This window comes from Malaclemys terrapin, chromosome 2, assembly GCF_027887155.1.
Source record: "Malaclemys terrapin pileata isolate rMalTer1 chromosome 2, rMalTer1.hap1, whole genome shotgun sequence".
In the NCBI taxonomy this organism is placed as follows: Eukaryota; Metazoa; Chordata; order Testudines; family Emydidae; genus Malaclemys; species Malaclemys terrapin.
In genome coordinates this window covers 4222612-4244074 of record NC_071506.1, presented here as the reverse complement: position 1 = coordinate 4244074, position 21463 = coordinate 4222612, and the positions used below count along the sequence as shown (strand labels likewise).

The following is a 21463-nucleotide window of genomic DNA, read 5'->3' as shown; positions in this document are numbered from 1 at the left end:
TCTTTCAACTGTGACGTTAGTGAAGACCGCTTGTAGGTGAGTGCGATGATTTTAATGTACTGTAATTCATGATCATGTCATTATATAGTTTGTTACTATTTTAATAATGGTTAAATAGGTCGGATACCAATGATAGACTCATATTCAATAACTAGAATATTGAAGAAGTGTATAAATATGTTGAAAATAGCCTTCCCCAAAACTGGCAGAGCTCCCCCCACACACCTCTTCAAAAGCACTCATCCGCAAAAGCCAAAGTCAGCCTCTCCAGATGTAAGAACCATGTGAACAGCAGCATGTCCCATGCTGCTCCCAACCGATCTTTCCCTATCCCTCCAGAGGGAAGCAGGTGCTTTCTGCCTCTAGATGTCACTCTCCACCATCTTTTCTTTCTCTCCTTCTATTTTTCTTTCTCCAAGATCCTGCAATTTTTTTTTTTAAATTCCTTTCTGATCTCTTTCCGGCCATGTGTGATTGCAGTTTCCTCTGGGCGTCCATTTCACCAGCCTGAAATTAATCAGCAGTGAGAGGGAGAGAGAGAAAAGGGGGGAGAAACCCCCCTTGTCATCTTGATCCCCAAGCAGAAGTAGAGCAGCAGCCCCCAGGAATTCACACCAATACTCCCTCGCCAGGATCTGCAGGCGGGCTCCCTGACTGGGATCTGCTGGAGCAGGGGGACCCCCACATCCTCCAGATTCCCTGCCAGAAATCTACTGGACCAACCCCTCTTCATTCCTCCCCAGGATCCGCAGGAAAAGCCATCAGGAGATCGCCTGTCCCTCCTCCACTCCAGCCCTCCCCACCCCCAGTTTGGAGGGGCTTGCTCTTCGCTGGCTGAGGGGGAAATCTCTGAATCTGGCTGGACAGTTTTTTTACTTTGAAGCCTCTGGGCTTCTTTCCTCCATCTCTTCCACCGCTGACAGTAAAACCCAGCCTCGCAGAGCTCTACAAGGGGCTGTCCCTCCGTGCCACCCTGCAGCACCAACAGCATGGATTTTGTGTGTGTAAAGGGGCTGCTGTAATTTCAGCCTCCTGGACCTGCCTTGTTGGATTATTTTTGACAGCTCTGATTTGAAAAGCAGCCACCGAGCCTTCCTGCCTGCCTGACCGTTCACTGCTGCAGCTGGATTACAGCAGGGAAGCCTCATTCCTGGGTTGCAGGGAGAGAAGGTTGCAGGATCCTTCAATCCCACCCCCTTCCTCTTTCCACAGCTCCGAGGAGAGTCCTGGCTCTTTGCAGCATATGTGGTGCAGCAGAGTGGAAGCTACTGCAGCAAAGGAAGCGCTTGTCTCGGGTGATTTGGGGGAAAGGAATTGAAAATAAGAGGGTAGGTTTTGTTTCCGAGGGTCTGGGCTTCATTTCCCAAACGCTCGTTCCTTTCATGCATGACACGGATCCTGCTCTGTGATTCCTTCAGGCGATGGCCATGCAGTAAAGATGTCAGTGTCCAGGCTGAACAGTGTCAATGGGTTTTTGGAGGACTCTAGGATGGAGGTTGGGGACATGGGGAGGATCCTCAGGAGTTTGGAAATTGGGACCGTGCTGACCTTGTTCTACCAAAAAAAGTCCCAGAGGCCAGAGAGGAGGACGTTTCAGGTGAAGCTGGAGACCAGGCAGATCATTTGGAGCCGGACGCCTGAGAAAGTGGAAGGAGACAGTGAGTATATTCCGCATCGCAGCGTGAACCAAGAAAATGTCTGTCTCTAAAGCTGACTGTCAAATGCCTCTCACTAGGGGAGCTGGGCTTGGTGCAGCTCACTCCAAGAGTCCAGGAAAATCCAAGCTGAATGCATTGGCTTGTAAATCTTTGTGGAGAGGCAGCCTGGCCTAGTGGGTTGAGAACCTAGGAACTCCCCTATTCTAGCTCTGGCTGGGCTCTGCCAGTGACTTGCTGCATGGCCATGGGCAAGTCTCTAGATCTTAGCCTGTAAAATGGGGATCGTGGCTTTTGTGAGGGTTCACTGGTTAACATTTGTAAAGCTCTTTGAAAAGTGCTATTTACGTGTTATGTTTTATCAATCGCTATGGTGATGGCGGCTTAATGATCGGTCATAGCACCTTTATTCTAAGGAATGGTACGAACTTTACTGGCGGTACCAAGCAGGTGCCCAGGGATTGTTTCGCTGGCCACAGAGAAGCAGCAACCTCTGGAGCGGAATGTGGCATCTGTTTCACTGCAACAGTCAGTGAAGAAGAATGCAGCATGTAAGCGCAGGGGGATTTAGGTCAGGAGCATGTAGTTACTTGAGTAGGGAGGTGGCCAGGACACCAGGGTTAACACTCCTTCCCTGACAAAAAGCACCAGGAGATCATTAATAATCACAAATGGCCGTGACCTTTGTTTACATAGCATCCTAAAGAGGGCTCCTCCAGCAGCACTCTGTCTCCTAGCACCACCCCGGGGCACTGGTTCTGCGCCGGGGAAGAGCGCCACTTACTTCACCAGCAACACACTCCTTCCTGCAGTGGCCCGAGTTTTCTCCTTGGAGGTTTTCCACTCAAGCCGTGACCTAGCCCAGCCATGTTTAGCACATTGTGCCTGAGCAGATGACTTCGTGAAGGGGCTGGGCTCCTCTTTTCACCTGCCTCCCATTTATTTTTCAATAAGTTCCCTCTTCACACTCAACCACCACAATCCCCATCCTCTCCCTTGGCAGCTCCATACTTACAGCCTGCATAGCACATGCAGCCACTCTGTCGTCTCTTCCTTTCTGATTGCCCTTGGCATCACGGCTGCAATTCCACTGAAGATAATGGAGTTGACAGGGGTGAGCATGTGGTGTTTTCCTGCTTTGCCTCATTTATGCTCTTCCCTGTGCTTTAACCCACGCTTCTTCTTTCTAGTCCCTTCCACTCTGCTTGCCCTCTCATCTTTTGGGGGGGGGAGGGTACTCGCAGCTCAGCATGGGGGATTCACTCTTGTAGTGCATGTTTCTACTAAGGGGAATTGTGTGGCTCGTGCAGAGTTCAGAAGAGAATACTTGTTCATCTGCCTCCTGTGTGTTGCTTACTCGGGGTTTAATTCATCAGCAGCAGAAGAGGCAGGTATTTTCCCTCTGTCATGCTTTAAATGGCCAATCCCATCCCTTATTCTTGAGAAGTGGTTGCAGCCAGCCATGATTTTACCCAGGAAACCAGCACATGGTTATGGAGGTAACACTAACCCTCCACATGGAAAGCCCCACTGGGTATGGAATCCCGTTGATGTGCAGTTATCCTCTGAAAAGTGGCTGTGGAAGAATGATCCCTTCTTACTCAGCAGATCTGCTCCCCCTGAGTATATCAAAGTCAGAGCTATTTGCTTTAGTGACAAAAATGTTTCCTACTTTTACTCCTATCAGTCCTTTAGACCCAACACAGCTCTGGGAGAGGAAGCTGGAGTCATGCATCATCAACAGGATTGTTTAAGTTCCAGTTGCAGGGTCAACTGTGCATCTTCGTTGCTTTCATATCCTGCCTTAGTTATATCTTTACAACCCTACTGCCCTCAATGGGGTTGCATAGGTATAACTGAAGGCATAATTTGAGAACAGTGAAATTACACAGGTGTGAGGACAATATTTAGACTGAAGAGTCATTATCACTGCTGATGATGCATGAACCACAAAGAACCCAGCTTGACTCTCAGATCCCAGGGCAGAAGATAGAAAAACATTTTTTTACTTGGAAATGTATAGAATTTGTTCTGGACTCGCTGAGAGATGAAAAATATGGATTCCTTTTTATGGTGAATTTTGAGCCCAGAGATGTGCTTTAATGCTCAATTGGATATTTGCAAAATGATGCAACATTGAACAGATCACAGTGCTAATTAATCCACCCATAAACCAGCCATAGGTGGTATGTAAGTAATAATAACCCAAGTTTATTAATGGCAAAACAGGTACAGAAAGACTTGGGCCTTAACTTTCCAAAATGTCTGATAATTTTGGGTGCCCAACTTGAGACATGTAGAGTGAAATCCTGGCCCCACTGAAGTCAAGGGGAGTTTTGCTCTTGACTTCAATGGAGCCAAGATTTCCCCCCAAGAGTCTCACTTTCAGAGATGCTGAAAACCTACAATCCTAAGTAAAGTCAATGGGAACTTCTAGCCTTTGTTTGCCAGAAGTTGGGAGTGGACAACAGGGAATGGGTCAGTCTCACTTTTTGAATCTGTCCTGCCTTGTTTCCAATCAGTCTGAGAACCCCGCTTTGTTCATGGGTTTTATCCCACAGAATGGCGCCCTCAGTGTCTGATACAAATCGATCCCCTACCTCCAGCTGGGAGATGTGGAATTGGCATCACTAAAACCAATGAGTCCCTAACTTTTGAAATGGGGAGCAGGAGGGTGAGTTGGGGACTTCCAAGGCCATGAAAGAACCATAGCCTGCTCCATTTGATTTTCCAGAATAATTCTTGGCCTGTCATTAAAACCTTGTCTACACTTGTTGCCGTGTGTAGCGTATGCTGGAGCTTTTCCCCACTGTCTTCTCCCACCAGAGCCTTTCCCTGCTGCCAGAGCCTTTCACTGCAGTGGGGCAGCCGGACACTCCACTGCTAAAAATAGCAGCATAGACAATGGAAGCGCTGTTTGGGGACGTAGAGAGCCATGTAGGGTATATACTCTAAAGTTCTGGTATGTCTTTACTTGTCTAAACGGTGCCTTGCTGTCTACACAGCTACTGACACCCGTACTTTGGGGGCGTGCAGTGTAGGTACGCTGCATGCTGCCATAAGGTAGACATTGCCTAAGAGTGTCTTCCCTTTTAGGGTCTCAAAGCACTTTGCAGCTGATCCTTGTGGCCCTCCTGAGAGGTGAGCCAGTAGCGTTAGCCCCACTACACACAGAGCATGAGAGACTCAGCCATGGTCACACAGCGAGTCAGTGGCAGAGTCCAGAATCAAACCCAGCTCCCCCGGAATCCCAGCCCTCCCCACTAGTCACTTGATCTCACAGTCTGCAGATCAGACTTCCAAACAGCCTTCTCTCGATTGCCATGTCGGTGAGATTTCAAGAAAGAAGTACCAAAGAGAGACTCTCGCATCTGCTTGGCCAGCTGTTGGTAGCATGACTGTATTCTAGCACTGAAGTGGGGATTTATAGCATGGGCAGGAGTAGATTGCTCTAGAGCCCCTGTTTTTGGCAACTGAAGCAATAGCATCAGTGTCGTAAAAGACCCATTGCTGTTCTGACAAGCATTTGGAAAGCCCCCTCATAGCACAGGTGTCACCATGTGGAACTGATTAACCACAAACTTCCAATATCCCACTGCAGTTACCTGGACCACGAGCAACCACCAGACCTAAGCAACTTTACTTAGAAAACGCAGGTGAAAATTAAATCTCCAGTACCCTTCTCCGAATTGGTAGCTGGTAACCTCCTCCTATCTCTCCTGTTCAAACAAACATATGCGTTCCCTTACCACACAGAGAATGGGATTACTGTCTGTTTGTGCACAGTAAAGATCCTTCCCTGTTTGCTTGCTTGTATGTGGGCAGTGTTGTCTAGTGATTAGAGGAAAGGACAGAGTCAGGCTTCCCAGATTCAATTCCCAGTATTGCCAGTGACTCACCTGTGACCGATGGGCAAGTCACTTATCCTTTCTGTGCCTCAATGTCCCCATCTATACAATGGGGCCAGTAAAACCCGTCTCACAGGGACAGCTGGCATCTTGATCATAGTAACAAATTCCTCTTACATGATGACCTGTCATTGGCCCCTAAAGTGATGCTGGGACATGTGAACGTCCCATGAGATGACCCCAGGAGAAAAGGGAAGATCTCACCACTCTTAAGAGAGATGGCAATCCCAGGGCAGCTGCTCAGTTTAAGGAACGTTTGCAGAGCACTTGATCTTGAGATGAAAGAAGCTGCATGTTATTCCCGGCATACACAATAGGTAACTGCCCTATGGGCAGTGGAACTTCTACTGATTTTACTTATGGCTCAGGTCCTGTTTTACAGGAACTATTGGCATCAGTGTTATTGTGGAAACCGGGGGGATGGCGGGCCTAAGCCTGCCTATAGCTAAAGGCCCTCCCCCATAGCCAGGCCGCAAGTAATGGCGGGGAACAACAGATGAAAACACAGGGGCACGAGTGGGCTCAGAGGGTAATAATGAGGGATCCAGAGGGGGACACCAATCAGAGAACCCCAGACAGTGCCCACTGCTCTTCAGAGGCATCTAGGAAATCAGCAGACACCGCCCAGAGGAATTCTGCTCTGATGCGTGGCTGTACAAGGGATAGGGTGACCAGACAGTAAGTGAAAAATCGGGACGGGGGTGGGAGGCAATAGGTGCCTATATAAGACAAAGCCCCAAATATCAGGACTGTCCCTATAAAATCGGGACATCTGGTCACCCTAACAAGGGACTGGAAATAGGCCACGCAGTCACCGAGGGTCACCCCCCGCCCCCATCCAGCTTCCTTCTCCTGGTATGATGGACAGTCGACTTGGCCAGCCCCAGGAGAAGGCTAACAAGGAGGTTTCATGACTTTGTGGGGCCACAGATGATGACATCAATGTAGAGAGGCAGTGCCCTTTCTGATTTGGTACCGTTTTTTAAGACCTTGATGTGCTTTCCTCACCATCAACAGTGGAAAAATAGTCTCGCCCTGTTGTTGAGAGACATAGGGCGTATCTGCTGTTATGAGGAAGTTACAGCCTCAAGTTTTGGCAGAGGAGCTCAGGGAACCAACACGATTTATCTATCTAAGCACACACCTTGTCAGGCCACTGATCCGTGTGGTTAGGTCTCCCATTCCAAAGCGGGTGAAAACAGTTGTAAATCTTCAGCCAAGTGACTCTGTATAATCCAGATCATTTTTAGTTTATCAAAAGGGAATTGGAACGACTTGCTGGCTCCCCTTTGCATTTAGTCCCAGCGCCATGCCTTAGAGCCAAGCATGCAATTGCAAATAAAGCAGGGCTGTGCTCAGCCCACTGCTACAGAGAAAGGGATCAGGGCTCCAAATCTCCCCATCACGCCTATTTCACGACAGTTCCCCTGACTCGCTGCTGTGTGCGGAGTATATTTAATCGTTGGAAAGTTCAATTCTCTAGTTGTCAAGATGGTTTCCTGCTTGCACAGCCAGGGCTATTTAAATAGTTTTCTTTCTTATGGATGTTGCCAAGATCTTGTTCCCTCCCCTTTCAGTCCCATCCTGACACTTTTAAATCTACCATCGATATGGTGATCAACTTGTAAAGGAATGAATGAGGCATCTTGTAGGCCACCTGATGAATTTATTAACTGGATAAGCAGGCAAAGCAGTGCTGCTGTGTATGGAAATAAAGGCATGCATGCTTTAAAGCAGAAGACCCTTTGCTATTGGAGACTAATTACACGGTCAGTTAACCCAGATGGAACTCATGCTGTTTCTTATCATATAAATGTGTCCACGTGCTTCCACATGTCTGGGGCTTCAAGCCTCAGCTGTGCCTAAGTTGTCCCAAAGCAGTTAGCCATCAACCACGAGGAAACCTGAAGAATAAGAAGGGTACAATCCAGACTGAGTAGCTGTGTCACCCTTGCCCTTTACGATGCCTTGCCGCTGTAGCCTCCAGCTACATAGATAGATAGATAGATAGATAGATAGATAGATAGATAGATAGATTCTAGGACTGGAAGGGACCTCGAGAGGTCATCGAGTCCAGTCCCCTGGCCTGATGGCAGGACCAAATACTGTCTAGACCATCCCTGACAGACATTTATCTAACTTACTCTTAAATATCTCCAGAGATGGAGATGCCACAACCTCCCTAGGCAATTTATTCCAGTGTTTAACCACCCTGACAGTTAGGAACTTTTTCCTAATGTCCAACCTAGACCTCCCTTGCTGCAGTTTAAGCCCATTGCTTCTTGTTCTATTCTTAGAGGCTAAGATGAACAAGTTTTCTCCCTCCTCCTTATGACACCCTTTTAGATACCTGAAAACTGCTATCATGTCCCCCCTCAGTCTTCTCTTTTCCAGACTAAACAAACCCAGTTCTTTCAGCCTTCCTTCATAGGTTATGTTCTCTAGACCTTTAATCATTCTTGTTGCTCTTCTCTGGACCCTCTCCAATTTCTCCACATCTTTCTTGAAATGCGGTGGCCAGAACTGGACACAATACTCCAGTTGAGGCCTAACCAGCGCAGAGTAGAGCGGAAGAATGACTTCTTGTGTCTTGCTCACAACACACCTGTTAATACATCCCAGAATCATGTTTGCTTTTTTTGCAACAGGATCACACTGTTGACTCGTATTTAGCTTGTGGTCCACTATAACCCCTAGATCCCTTTCTCTCGTACTCCTTCCTAGACAGTCTCTTCCCATTCTGTATGTGTGAAACTGATTGTTCCTTCCTAAGTGGAGCACTTTGCATTTGTCTTTATTAAACTTCATCCTATTTACCTCAGACCATTTCTCCAATTTGTCCAGATCATTTTGAATTATGACTCTATCCTCCAAAGCAGTTGCAATCCCTCCCAGTTTGGTATCATCTGCAAACTTAATAAGTGTACTTTCTATGCCAATATCTAAGTCGTTGATGAAGATATTGAACAGATCCGGTCCCAAAACAGACCCCTGCAGAACCCCACTTGTTATACCTTTCCAGCAGGATTGGGAACCATTCATAACTATTCTCTGAGTATGGTTATCTAGCCAGTTATGCACCCACCTTATAGTAGCATCATCTAAGTTGTATTTGCCTAGTTTATTGATGAGAATATCATACGAGACCGTATCAAATGCCTTACTAAAGTCTAGGTATACCACATCCACTGCTTCTCCCTTATCCACAAGACTCGTTATCCTATCAAAGAAAGCTATCAGATTGGTTTGACATGATTTGTTCTTTACAAATCCATGCTGGCTATTCCCTATCACCTTTCCACCTTCCAAGTGTTTGCAGATTATTTTCTTAATTACTTGCTCCATTATCTTCCCTGGCACAGAAGTTAAACTAACTAGTCTGTAGTTTCCTGGGTCGTTTTTATTTCCCTTTTTATAGATGGCCACTATATTTGCCCTTTTCCAGTCTTCTGGAATCTCTCCTGTCTCCCATGATTTTCCAAAGATAATAGCTAGAGGCTCAGATACCTCTTCTGTTAGCTCCTTGAGTATTCTAGGATGCATTTCATCAGGCCCTGGTGACTTGCAGGCATCTAACTTTTCTAAGTGATTTTTAACTTGTTCTTTTTTTATTTTATCTTCTAAACCTACCCCCTTCCCATTAGCATTCACTATGTTAGGCATTCCTTCAGACTTCTCGGTGAAGACCGAAACAAAGAAGTCATTAAGCCTCTCTGTCATTTCCAGTTAGCCCGTTTAAAAAACTAGAGCTTCAGGTTGATGATGTCCTTTTAAACAGAAGAGACACAATAAACCGCGAGAAGACACCATAAAAAACACTTTCCTGGGCAGCAGCCAGCAATGGTGGAGCACTAAACCTACAAGGAAATTAACTGCAAAGCAGTTACCTCTGAAATTAACCTCTTGCTGTTAGCTTGGAGGATTTCCCAGCAGGACTTCTGCTGCGCACAAGTGAGCACCCCTCCACCACTGCCAGGAATCCAGGAGTTAAATTGTTATACAACAAGAATACTGGCTTTTTTAATACAAACAATGAGTTCTGTATTGCACAGAATTGTGGGCCAAATTCTTAGTCATAGAACTGATCCCACCAGGGATGGCGATTGCTGATCCAAGAAGAGCCCTACTGCTCACAGAAGGTCACATGTAACAGAGCTTTGTTGGCCTTTTCCACTGTCCCCTTTGGGCTCAGTGTTCCTCTCAGTACTCAGCCTCCTTTTCTCCTTGGTTACTGGGGTTCATGCCTCCCTCCCGCACCACCCCAGTGACACTGGAGGGTAGCCCGGTCCCATCCTCTGCCCTGAGCCTCATACAGAGGAACAGACACTCCAGCCCAGGACTGCCTGCCCAGCTTGTTGGGTTCACAGTCTCCTTCCCTGTCCCCAGTGCTTAACTTGTGCCAGGGCAGAGCCCCGGCACCTCTAGGCTTGGCAGTTCACCGCCCCGGCACCTCTGTGCTCGCTGCATCCATTATCAGTGTAACAAAATTGGTTGAGCCCCGGCACCTCCTTCATTACAAATTAAGAACAGCCTACTGCTGCTACTGGTTAGCTCTCCCCAAGCACAACACAGGCCACAACTCCCAGCTTCTCTCTAGCAAGGCATCCCACTGGTCTTGCTTCAATGAGCCCCTCTTGGGCTCTTGGCCCAACTTCCCCTGCACAGGGAGCTCGACTAGTCCTGTTCCAGCTGCTCTTCCCCAGGGCAGCTGTCCTTCTACTCTCTATGGAGAATTAGGTCCTGATCTTTCCCAGGCTAAGGGAAAGGAATGGGGGATGGGGGTGAGCCCCTTTTTACAGCAGGCGCTACTTCCAGCATGCAGTCACATGACCCTCAATCCCCTGACCCAGGAGCAGGTCTGCCACACTTGGAGGAACTTCCCTTAGGGTTGGGAAGTGGCAAAAGCAATCCCCTATATTAGAGAAAGAATGGGTCATGACAGACAAGGCAGGGGACTATAGATCCATGAGTTAACATCAGCGAGGCATCGTTACCAACCCATGAAGGCTATGAACAGGCATATTTGGAGTGGGGTAGAGGGAAGCAGCTTTTAACTCTTCTGAAATACATTGGAACAAGAGGATTTTCTTCTTTCTCTTTGTGATGAGGTAGACCGGGGGTGGAGGAGCGGGAGAGTAAAACCCTGGCTAAAAATAGGGCAGGTTAGAATCTCTGCTTGGAAACAGTCTTGCAGGATGTGGTGGGAGAATGTCTCCAAAAGGCTGGTTTGGTGAACAGGACACTGGGAAGATGAAAATCATGTATTTAAAGTACCGTAATTCTCCTTCCACCCCCAACTAATAACATTTTAGAGCAGTTGTTTTCAGACTGTGGTCTGTGGAGCCCACCCCAGCAGGTCACACGATGAAGCATGTTGAGAAGCAAACAGTGCAGGATTGGGGTATTGGGAAGGAATATATGCAAAAGGATCTCTCATTACGGGATCTGCTTGTCTTACACAACAGCCCACAGAATGAAAAAGCTGGAGAACCAGCAGGTTAGACTGTTCAGCTAGGAAGGTTTATTCAAATCTAGTTTGCTTTTTCCCTATTGCTGCTGGTTGTTTGTTTCAATCAGTTGGGACAGTGAAACTCCACTAGTCCCTTTCACTTTTGTTTCTAGTCAGTTTCACTTTCTGGTTCTCCTGCAATAGCCCAGTGCTGTTTCTAGTGCAATGCTTAAATCCAGAAAAACACAAAACCAAACACTGTATTTCAATTAATTCTTTTAATTCACAGGCGCACTCCTAGTCAGATGGTGTTGCAAGCCACTTTTTTTTTACCCAAACCCAGAATGATGGGCTTACACCAGCTGACAGTCTCTTTAAGAGCGGCCAGTTTCAATTCAGGCACAGAAGGTCACATGTAACAGGCCTGCTAGGGTTTGCTGAGAACGTTAAGGCTAGGATAGAAAAGGGAAAGTCAGTGTGTTTTGTGGGCTTACATTTTCAGAAAGCATTTAATAATCATTATTTATGTTAGCAATTAGGATTGGATTGTTAATTATTACTAGCACTTACATGCCTGCTATCTTTTGATATCTATAAATGGGGACATCTGGGGAGGGAAAATAGAGCTGTTTTTTAACTTCACTGAACTAGGAGGAAATGTTGAATGTTATTTTCAGTAAGGACTCCCTGAGCATAGAAAGGAGCTGGATCAGACCCCTCCCATGCAGAATGGAGGCGCCGCTACCATCTCAGCAGCATCCTCATTTTCACCCAACTTCTGCAAGTGGGGAGGTCTCAGGCTGAGGCAGGAAGATTTTTCATATCATCCACAGAGGCCCAGCCACAGCTGTGCCCAGGGAGAAGCGGATTCCGGTCAGAGCACTTACTTCTGGCCACTTTGCATTGAGGTTTTCTCCTAATGGATAAAGGAAGCTCTCTGGTTCTTTCAGTGTTGATAAAAGCAGCAGGTCAGGCCTTTTACAGTGGCTGGTCCAGCATTACACCCATATGTAAGCCATGTTGTGTATATATTTAAAGCACTCTTTGTAATGTACTGGATCCCATTAGAAGAGAAAGGGATGCTTACAGCTGGAATTGGATTCCTGGATGTTTTAATAGCTGGGACCCTTGAGACAATGTAGGGGGGAGTTGGAGACATATTTCTGACATTATCTCTGAAAATCCAATGCAGATGTTGGTTTCCAGGAAATTGAGAATGGTATCGTCCTGTGGGGATATGCAGCTCTGGGTACAGAAAAAGAGATGCATCTAGCGCTGTTCATTCACGCCTAGCTTGTCTCATTATTTATTATTAGTTTCACCTCTACCCTGATTTAACGCTGTCCTCAGGAGCCAAAAAATCTTACCGCGTTATAGGTGAAACCGCGTTATATCGAACTTGCTTTGATCTGCCGGAGTGCGCAGCCCCGCCCGCCCCCCCTGGAGCACTGCTTTACCGCGTTATATCCGAATTTGTGTTATATCGGGTCGTGTTATATCGGGGTAGAGGTGTATTTATTATTACAATAGGATCTAGAGGCCCCATCTGAGATTGGAGCCTGATCATGCTGGGCACTGTACAAACACTTAATAACAGACAGCACATCCTTAACTGTGCCCCCATAGGGTTTCCAGCACTTCCTTTCCCAAACGTCCCTCCTCCCACGGCCATGAACAGGCAGAGTTAAGATTCCAGTTTGTGGTCTGTATTGTGTGATGGTTGTGCCATTTGTGAAGTCTGTGTCCCTGGGTGGACAAGAAGAGGATATGTATGTACTGTTAGGTTGCTTAGGTTTTCATTTCTTTGCCTTGGTGGTTCTGTGGTAGGTGTGTTGTGTGCAGACCAGCCTTAACTGATCCATAGTGCAGTGATTTGGTTGAGTTCATCCCCCTTGCTCTTAGCAGGATCATTCCCTACAGTCTGAGCCCAAGGATTTTGTCCAGTTTTAAAGGACAAAGGGGCTGGGGCTGGAGAGACTGTTCCACAGCCAAACATTGGCTCTGTGAGAAGGTTTGATCTGATCGGGGAGTTTTCCTAAAGCTATCACAGTGTTGTCAGCCCCAAGCTGAGTCAGACTCCAAAAAATCATGAGATTGGCTTAAAAATCATGACATTAAAAAAAAGTACTATTCTTTGTATTTGTTCTTTGGGATTTGAACCTTCTGGGTCACAGTTTCAAGCCTTTCACACAACCAAGGGGGCTAGAAACATGCTTATTTTAAAAAGTGAAAGCTGGGAGTCTCACATCATCACATGCCACCAGGAGCTGGAGCTTTAAGAAAGCCACCAAATATTGTGAGACTTGTGAGAATATCATGAGAGTTGGCAATAGTGCAAACAATATGTCCCAGTCCCAGAACAGCGTCCATATGAGGAATGATTAATAAGACTGGGCTTTTCAGCTTGGAAAAAAATATGACTAAGGGCGGATATGATAGAGGTCTATAAAATCATGACTGGTGTGGAGAAAGTAAATAAGGAAGTGTTATTTACTCCTTCTCATAACACAAGAACTAGGGGTCACCAAAGGAAATTAATAGGCAGCAGGTTTAAAACAAACAAAAGGAAGTATTTCTTTGCATGCACAGTCAACCTGTGGAACTCCTTGCCAGAGGATGTTGTGAAGGCCAAGACTATAACAGGGTTCAAAAAAGAACTAGATAACTTAATGGCGGATAGGTCCATCAATGGCTATTAGCCAGGATGAGCAGGGATGGTGTCCCTATCCTCTGTTTGCCAGAAGCTGGGAATGGGCGACAGGGGATGGATCACTTATAGATTCATAGATTCTAGGACTGGAAGGGACCTCGAGAGATCATCGAGTCTAGTCCCCTGCACTCATGGCAGGACCAAATACTGTCTAGACCATCCCTGATAGACACTTGATGGTTACCTGTTCTGTTCATTCCCTCTGAACCACCTGGCATTGGCCACTGTCGGATGACAGGATACTGGGCTATATGGACCTTTGGTCTGACCCAGTACGGCTGTTCTTATGTTCTTATTATGTTTGGTCGAGCTCAATTTCCCTTTCTAGATTCCATCCTGTTGCTCCTAGATACACCCTTTTAATTATGCTGAATATTTCCTCTCCTTAGTGTTTACATCCCTCATATGTTTCTGGACTGTAATTCTCTCCCCTTCCGTTATCATATTGTTTCTCTTACTCTTTCTTCATAAGCCAACACTTCACTCCCTGATCATTTTCGTGAAACGTTGTACTAGACAACATCAGCAGTGTAACAGTGCAAAAAAAAGCAAGCATCATTCTGAGATGTGTTAGCAGGAGTGTTGTAAGCAAGATACAAGAAGTAATTCTTCTGCTCTCCTCAGTGCTGATTAGGCCTCAACTGGAGTATTGTGTCCAGTTCTGGGTGCCACATTTTAGGAAAGATGGGTACAAATTGGAGAAAGTCCAGAGAAGAGCAACAAAAATGATTAAAGGTCTAGAAAACATGACCTATGAAGGAAGATTGAAAAAACTGGGTTTGTTTAGTCTGGAGAAGAGAAGACTGAGGGGGAACATGATAACAGTTTTCAAGTATGTAAAAGGTTGGTACAAGGAGGAGGGAGAAAAATTGTTCTTGTTAACCTTTGAGGATAGGACAAGAAGCAATGGGCTGAAATTGCAGCAAGGGCGGTTTAGGTTGGACATTAGGAAAAACTTCCTAGCTGTCAGGGTGGTTAAGCACTGGAATAAATTGCCTAGGGAGGTTGTGGAATCTCTGTCACTGGAGATTTTTAAGAGCAGGTTAGACACCTGTCTGGGATGGTCTAGATCAGTGGTTCTCAACTCGCAGCCCGTGGGCTGCTTGCGGCCCAATCAGTACACAGCTGCGGCCCATCTGACATCCTCGGGGCCATACAGGTAGTATTGATGCGGCCCACAATGGTAACTTGGTTGAGAACAACTGGTCTAGATAATACTTAGTCCTCCTTAAGTGCAGGCAACTGAAGTAGCTGACCTCTCGAGTTCCCTTCCAGTCCTACAATTCTATTCTATGATCTACAGGTGACTCTGCCATGAGCAAGGATGGTCCAGTGGTTAAGGTGTTAGCCTGATACTTCTGAGGCCTGGATTTGGCCCCTGCTTCACCACAGACTTGCTGTGTGACCTTAGGAAATCACTTAGGGGCAGCTCCTCAAAGGTTTTTCAGCACCTAACTCCCATTGATTTCAATGGGTTTTAGGCACTGACATATCTTTGAGCATCTGGGTCTTGGTCTCTACCTTCCCACCTTACAGTGGTGTGTGAGGATAATTAATGACTGTATGCTCCAAAGATGGGGCTCGGATAAGTACCTAAGACGGGGAAGTGATAGATTTTTAGTTTTTCAGTTAATTCCCTGGAATCCTAATATCACCTCAGATTAATAAATCCAAATGAGTGTAAAAACAAAGCCAGTCGACTTTCCATCATTCTTGATGTTTGTAGATTTTCCCTTATCATTCAGTTTAGAAAGCAATGCTGTTCTGCTTCCCTTTTAAGCCCCAATCCTGCAATCAGATCCATGTGAACACTGAGGTTCTCCCACACAAATCCAGATGTTACCTTCAGTTCCTGGTTATCATGCCCTAATATAACAACCGCCATTTTGAGCATCACCAGGAATTGAATCGGGTGCTTCCAAACCTAAAGCATGACGCTCTGCAACCTGAGCTGCTAAACTAAATCCCCTAGGTAGGAACTGTAATGGAATCATAACCTCTGTGGATTAGACACGGAGGGGGGTGTACAATACACGGACAATGACACTAGTACAGGGGTGGGCAAACTTTTTGGCCGAAGGGCCACATTGGGGTTGCACAACTGTATGGAGGGCCGGGTAGGGAAGGCTGTGCCTCCCCAAACAGCCTGCCCCGCCCCCATCCACCCCCTCCCACTTCCTGCCCCCTGACTGCCCCCCTCAGAACCTCCAACCCATCCAACCTCCCCTGCTTCTTGTCCCCTGACCGTCCCCTCCCGGGACCCCCCACCCCCTATCCAACCCCCTTCCCCTCCGCTCCCTGTCCCCTGACTGCCCTGACCCCTATCCACACCCTCACCTCCTGACAGCCCCCACAGGACTCCCTCCCCCATCCAACTGCCCTCTGCTCCTTGTCCCATGACCGCCTCCTCCTGGGACCCCCGCCCATAACTGGCCCCCGGGATCCCACCCCCTTATCCAACCCCCCCCCCCCGCTCCTTGCGGGGGAGGGGCTGGGGACTAGGCTCCCCGGCTGGGAGCTCAGGGGCTGGGCAGGACGGTCCCGCGGCCGGATGTGGCCCACGGGCCATAGTTTGCCCACATCTGTGCTAGCACAAGGCTGGTAGATTTTGGGTTCCCAACAACAAATGTTTAAGGTAAAAAAAAATAAATAAAAAGAAGGAGAGCAAACTCTGTGTTCATTGAGATTTTACAAATTAACGAAATAATCATTTGATTCAGACTAAAGCCATTTTTATTTATTACTTCAAGTAAAGTTTGAGCCGCAAATACTGCACAAAATCACCAGTGTCCTTTTCCTCTTGCAGGAAAAATAATCTTGTACATCTCCAAATTTCCCCGAATGTAACTCAAAGCTGACATGGGGTATTCATTATGCTGTCTCTCTCTTGGACACACACCACACATTGATAGCTCATCCCATCCAAAACGCAACAAGCCACTGTTTTATGTCCTCTCCATTCTCCCTGGTGCATTGGCTCCATAACTCCGAGACTTGGTGGCTCCGTGTTAGCAGCACAAAGATCTTCATATGGGGCTAAACAAATAAACTGCTGGCTCTCAGCAATGGTGTGTTGTGAGCTTGATGAGGTGCATTGGCAGGGCTGTGTGTGAGGGGAGGGCCCCAGCCGAAATAGCAGGAGAGGTTGTGGGTCAGGTTCCAGGTTCAGGGGCACTAAAACTCAACACATTTTAAAGGTTGCTACTCTGAAACCTGACATTTTAAAGGAAAAATCTCAGACTCCCCCCAGGTTTGAGAGTCATAAAATCCTAGACAGTAGAGACTGAAAAACCTTCTCTGTGGGCGTGATCCTGTACTCTCTGAAGTCAACGGCAAAGCTCCCATTGACTTGAATGGTGCAGAATCAGGGCCCTCGTCCCCTTTTATTATATACTAGTCGTCACAGGTGTGTGCAGTTCCTCCCAATTTGATAGTCTCAGTGAATGTCACTAATTCAACATGCTAATTTCCCATGTCTTCAAGACCTTCTTTGTAACAATGCAACTTAAAAGGCTCTACGTTTCCAAGTCTTTCTTGTCCTTATAAATTTGCAGCTCTTTCTAATTTTCTGGGATTTAAAAATAAAAATCAGGATTTTGACAGATTACAAATAATAGCATCAGTGCTTCATCTCGGCGGGAATGGACAAACCACTGATGCAGATGCCATAGGAAACCAGAAAGTGCGCTGGACAGAGCTTAGAACGAGCAGGCCGAGTTGAAATTCAAATGCCGGATTCTAGCTAAACTAGAATAGTAAACCTCAGCATTGGCATTAGCCACATGTTGTCACTTCCAGCGTGTGTGGGGGGCAGAATAGAAATTTGATCTACCATATGCTCAAAGAGTGCCCTTTTATGGAGTAGGCACAAGCAGTGAAAATAACACACACGCACACACACACACACTCCAAACCTTCCTCACAAAACTGGAACTGACACATTTTGGAGGTTTGTGGTGTACTTCCCCCACCTGCCTCTCCCAATCTCATTGTTTTTCAGTCACTATTAATTAACCATGTTTATTACCGTGGTGCCTAAGGGCCAGCCAAGAATGGGGCCTAATTGTGGCACTAAACATTAAAAAGGTTGTAGAGCAGTTTTTAAACTAGGAGATGGGGGAAAGCCGACTGCTGCAGAGGAGCATGTGGATCGGACAGAGACTTCTCTTAGGGGAGAGTCTAATGATAGAGAATCTCCAGGTTATAGTCAGGAGCAGAGGATGGAAGAGGATAATGTAAGGGCCAGATCAGATGATAAACATTCACATAAAAAAGAATCTAACACATCAGAAAAGGGCAGACAAATAAACAGTGACAAGTTTTTAAAGTGCTTGTACACAAATGCTAGAAGTCTAAATAATAAGATGGGTGAACTAGAGTGCCTCGTGATAAAGGAGGATATTGATATAATAGGCATCACAGAAACCTGGTGGACTGAGAGCAATCAATGGGACACAATCATTCCGGGGTACAAAATATATCGGAAGGACAGAACAGGTCGTGCGAGGGGGGGGGGGGGGGAGTGGCACTATATGTGAAAGAAAATGTAGAATCAAATGAAGTAAAAATCTTAAGTGAATCCACATGTTCCATAGAATCTCTATGGATAGAAATTTCATGCTCTAATAAGAATATAACATTAGGGATCTATTATAGACCACCTGACCAGGACAGTGATAGTGATGATGAAATGCTAAGGGAAATTAGAGAGGCCATCAAAATTAAGAACCCAATAATACTGGGGGATTTCAATTATCCCCATATTGACTGGGAACATTTCACTTCAGGACGAAATGCAGAGATAAAATTTCTCGATACTTTAAATGACTGCTTCATGGAGCAGCTGGTACGGGAACCCACAAGGGGAGACGCAACTCTAGATTTAGTCCTGAGTGGAGCGCAGGAACTGGTCCAAGAGGTAACTATAACAGGACCGCTTGGAAATAGTGACCATAATACAATAGCATTCAACATCCCCGTGGTGGGAAGAACATCTCAACAACCCAACACTGTGGCATTTAATTTCAAAAAGGGGAACTATGCAAAAATGAGGGTGTTAGTTAAACAGAAGTTAAAAAGTACAGTGACCAAAGTGAAATCCCTGCAAGCTGCATGGGCGCTTTTTAAAGACACCATAATAGAGGCCCAACTTCAATGTATACCCCAAATTAAGAAACACAGTAAAAGAACTAAAAAAGAGCCACCGTGGCTTAACAACCATGTTAAAGAAGCAGTGAGAGATAAAAAGACTTCCTTTAAAAAGTGGAAGTCAAATCCTAGTGAGGCAAATAGAAAGGACCATAAACGCTGCCAAATTAAGTGCAAGAATGTAATAAGAAAAGCCAAAGAGGAGTTTGAAGAACGGCTAGCCAAAAACTCCAAAGGTAATAACAAAATGTTTTTTAAGTATATCAGAAGCAGGAAGCCTGCTAAACAACCAGTGGGGCCCCTTGATGATCGAGATACAAAAGGAGCGCTTAAAGACAATAAAGTCATTGCGGAGAAACTAAATGGATTCTTTGCTTCAGTCTTCACGGCTGAGGATGTTAGGGAGATTCCCAAACCTGAGCCGGCTTTTGTAGATGACAAATATGAGGAACTGTCACAGATTGAAGTGTCACTAGAGGAGGTTTTGGAATTAATTGATAACAAGTCACAGGGACCAGATGGCATTCACCCAAGAGTTCTGAAAGAACTCAAATGTGAAGTTGCGGAACTATTAACTAAGGTTTGTAACCTGTCCTTTAAATCGGCTTCTGTACGCAATGACTGGAAGTTAGCTAATGTAACGCCAATATTTAAAAAGGGCTCTAGAGGTGATCCCGGCAATTACAGACCGGTAAGTCTAACATCGGTACCGGGCAAATTAGTCGAAACAATAGTTAAGAATAAAATTGTCAGACAGAGAAAAACATAAACTGTTGAGCAATAGTCAACATGGTTTCTGTAAAGGGAAATCGTGTCTTACTAATCTATTAGAGTTCTTTGAAGGGGTCAACAAACATGTGGACAAGGGGGATCCAGTGGACATAGTGTACTTAGATTTCCAGAAAGCCTTTGACAAGGTCCCTCACCAAAGGCTCTTAAGTAAAGTAAGTTGTCATGGGATAAAAGGGAAGGTCCTTTCATGGATTGAGAACTGGTTAAAAGACCGGGAACAAAGGGTAGGAATTAATGGTAAATTCTCAGAATGGAGAGGGGTAACTAGTGGTGTTCCCCAAGGGTCAGTCCTCGGACCAATCCTATTCAACTTATTTATAAATGCTCTGGAGAAAGGGGTAAACAGTGAGGTGGCAAAGTTTGCAGATGATACTAAACTGCTCAAGATAGTTAAGACCAAAGCAGACTGTGATGAATTTCAAAAAGATCTCACAAAACTAAGTGATTGGGCAACAAAATGGCAAATGAAATTTAATGTGGATAAATGTAAAGTAATGCACATTGGAAAAAATAACCCCAACTATACATACAATATGATGGGGGCTAATTTAGCCACAATAAGTCAGGAAAAAGATCTTGGAGTCATCGTGGATAGTTCTCTGAAAATGTCCATGCAGTGTGCAGGGGCGGTCAAAAAAGCAAATAGGATGTTAGGGATCATTAAAAAGGGGATAGAGAATAAGACTGAGAATATATTATTGCCCTTATATAAATCGATGGTACGCCCACATCTCAAATACTGTGTACAGATGTGGTCTCCTCATCTAAAAAAAGATAAACTGGCACTAGAAAAGGTTCAGAAAAGGGCAACTAAAACGATTAGGGGTTTGGAACGGGTCCCATGTGAGGAGAGAGTAAAGAGGCTAGGACTCTTCAGCTTGGAAAAGAGACTAAGGGGGGATATGATAGAGGTATATAAAATCATGAGTGGTGTGGAGAAAGTGGATAAGGAAAAGTTATTTACTTATTCCCATAATACAAGAACTAGGGGTCACCAAATGAAATTAATAGGCAGCAGGTTTAAAACGAATACAAGGAAGTTCTTCTTCACGCAGCGCACAGTCAACTTGTGGAACTCCTTACCTGAGGAGATTGTGAAGGCTAGGACTATAACAGCGTTTAAAAGAGAACTGGATAAATTCATGGTGGTTAAGTCCATTAATGGCTATTAGCCAGGATGGGTAAGGAATGGTGTCCCTAGCCTCTGTTTGTCAGAGGATGGAGATGGATGGCAGGAGAGAGATCACTTGATCATTGCCTGTTGGTCCACTCCCTCTGGGGCACCTGGCATTGGCCACTGTCAGTAGACAGGATACTGGGCTAGATGGACCTTTGGTCTGACCCGGTACGGCCGTTCTTATGTTCTTATGTTATGTGCTAGGTACTGTGCAAACACAGAGTCCACATGAGACAGTCCATGCCACAAAAAGCTTATACTGTAAATAGACAAGACAGACACAGGGTCGGGGGAGAGATAGAACACGCATTCTTGTGGCTCGCTGAACTTCTGGGTTCTGGACAGGATGAAAAGCAAAGATACCACAATAGAAGCTTGTACCCTACCTTGCTCAAAAGAGCTTATTATTAGGGCTGTTGATTAATCGCAGTTAACTCACACGATTCACTCAAAGAAAGTAATCGCGATTAAGCGCAGTTTTAATTGCACTGTTAAACAATAGAATACCAATTGAAATTTATTAAATATTTTGGATGTTTTTCTACATTTTCATGTACATTGTATTCTGTGTTGTAATTGAAATCAAAGTGTATATTTTTGTATAACAAATATTTGCACTGTAAA

General features: G+C 45.6%; 1 protein-coding gene across 1 annotated transcript in view; it reads left to right on the top strand.

The window, feature by feature from the left end:
* The first annotated feature begins 406 nt into the window (after nt 1-406).
* LOC128831999 (1-phosphatidylinositol 4,5-bisphosphate phosphodiesterase gamma-1-like) overlaps nt 407-21463 on the top strand; it is an 81660-nt gene continuing 60603 nt past the window's right edge. The window contains exon 1 of the mRNA XM_054018992.1: nt 407-1658. Within this exon, the coding sequence (XP_053874967.1) occupies nt 1439-1658 (220 nt within the window). The 5' untranslated portion in view covers nt 407-1438. The remainder of the gene's footprint in view (nt 1659-21463) is intronic.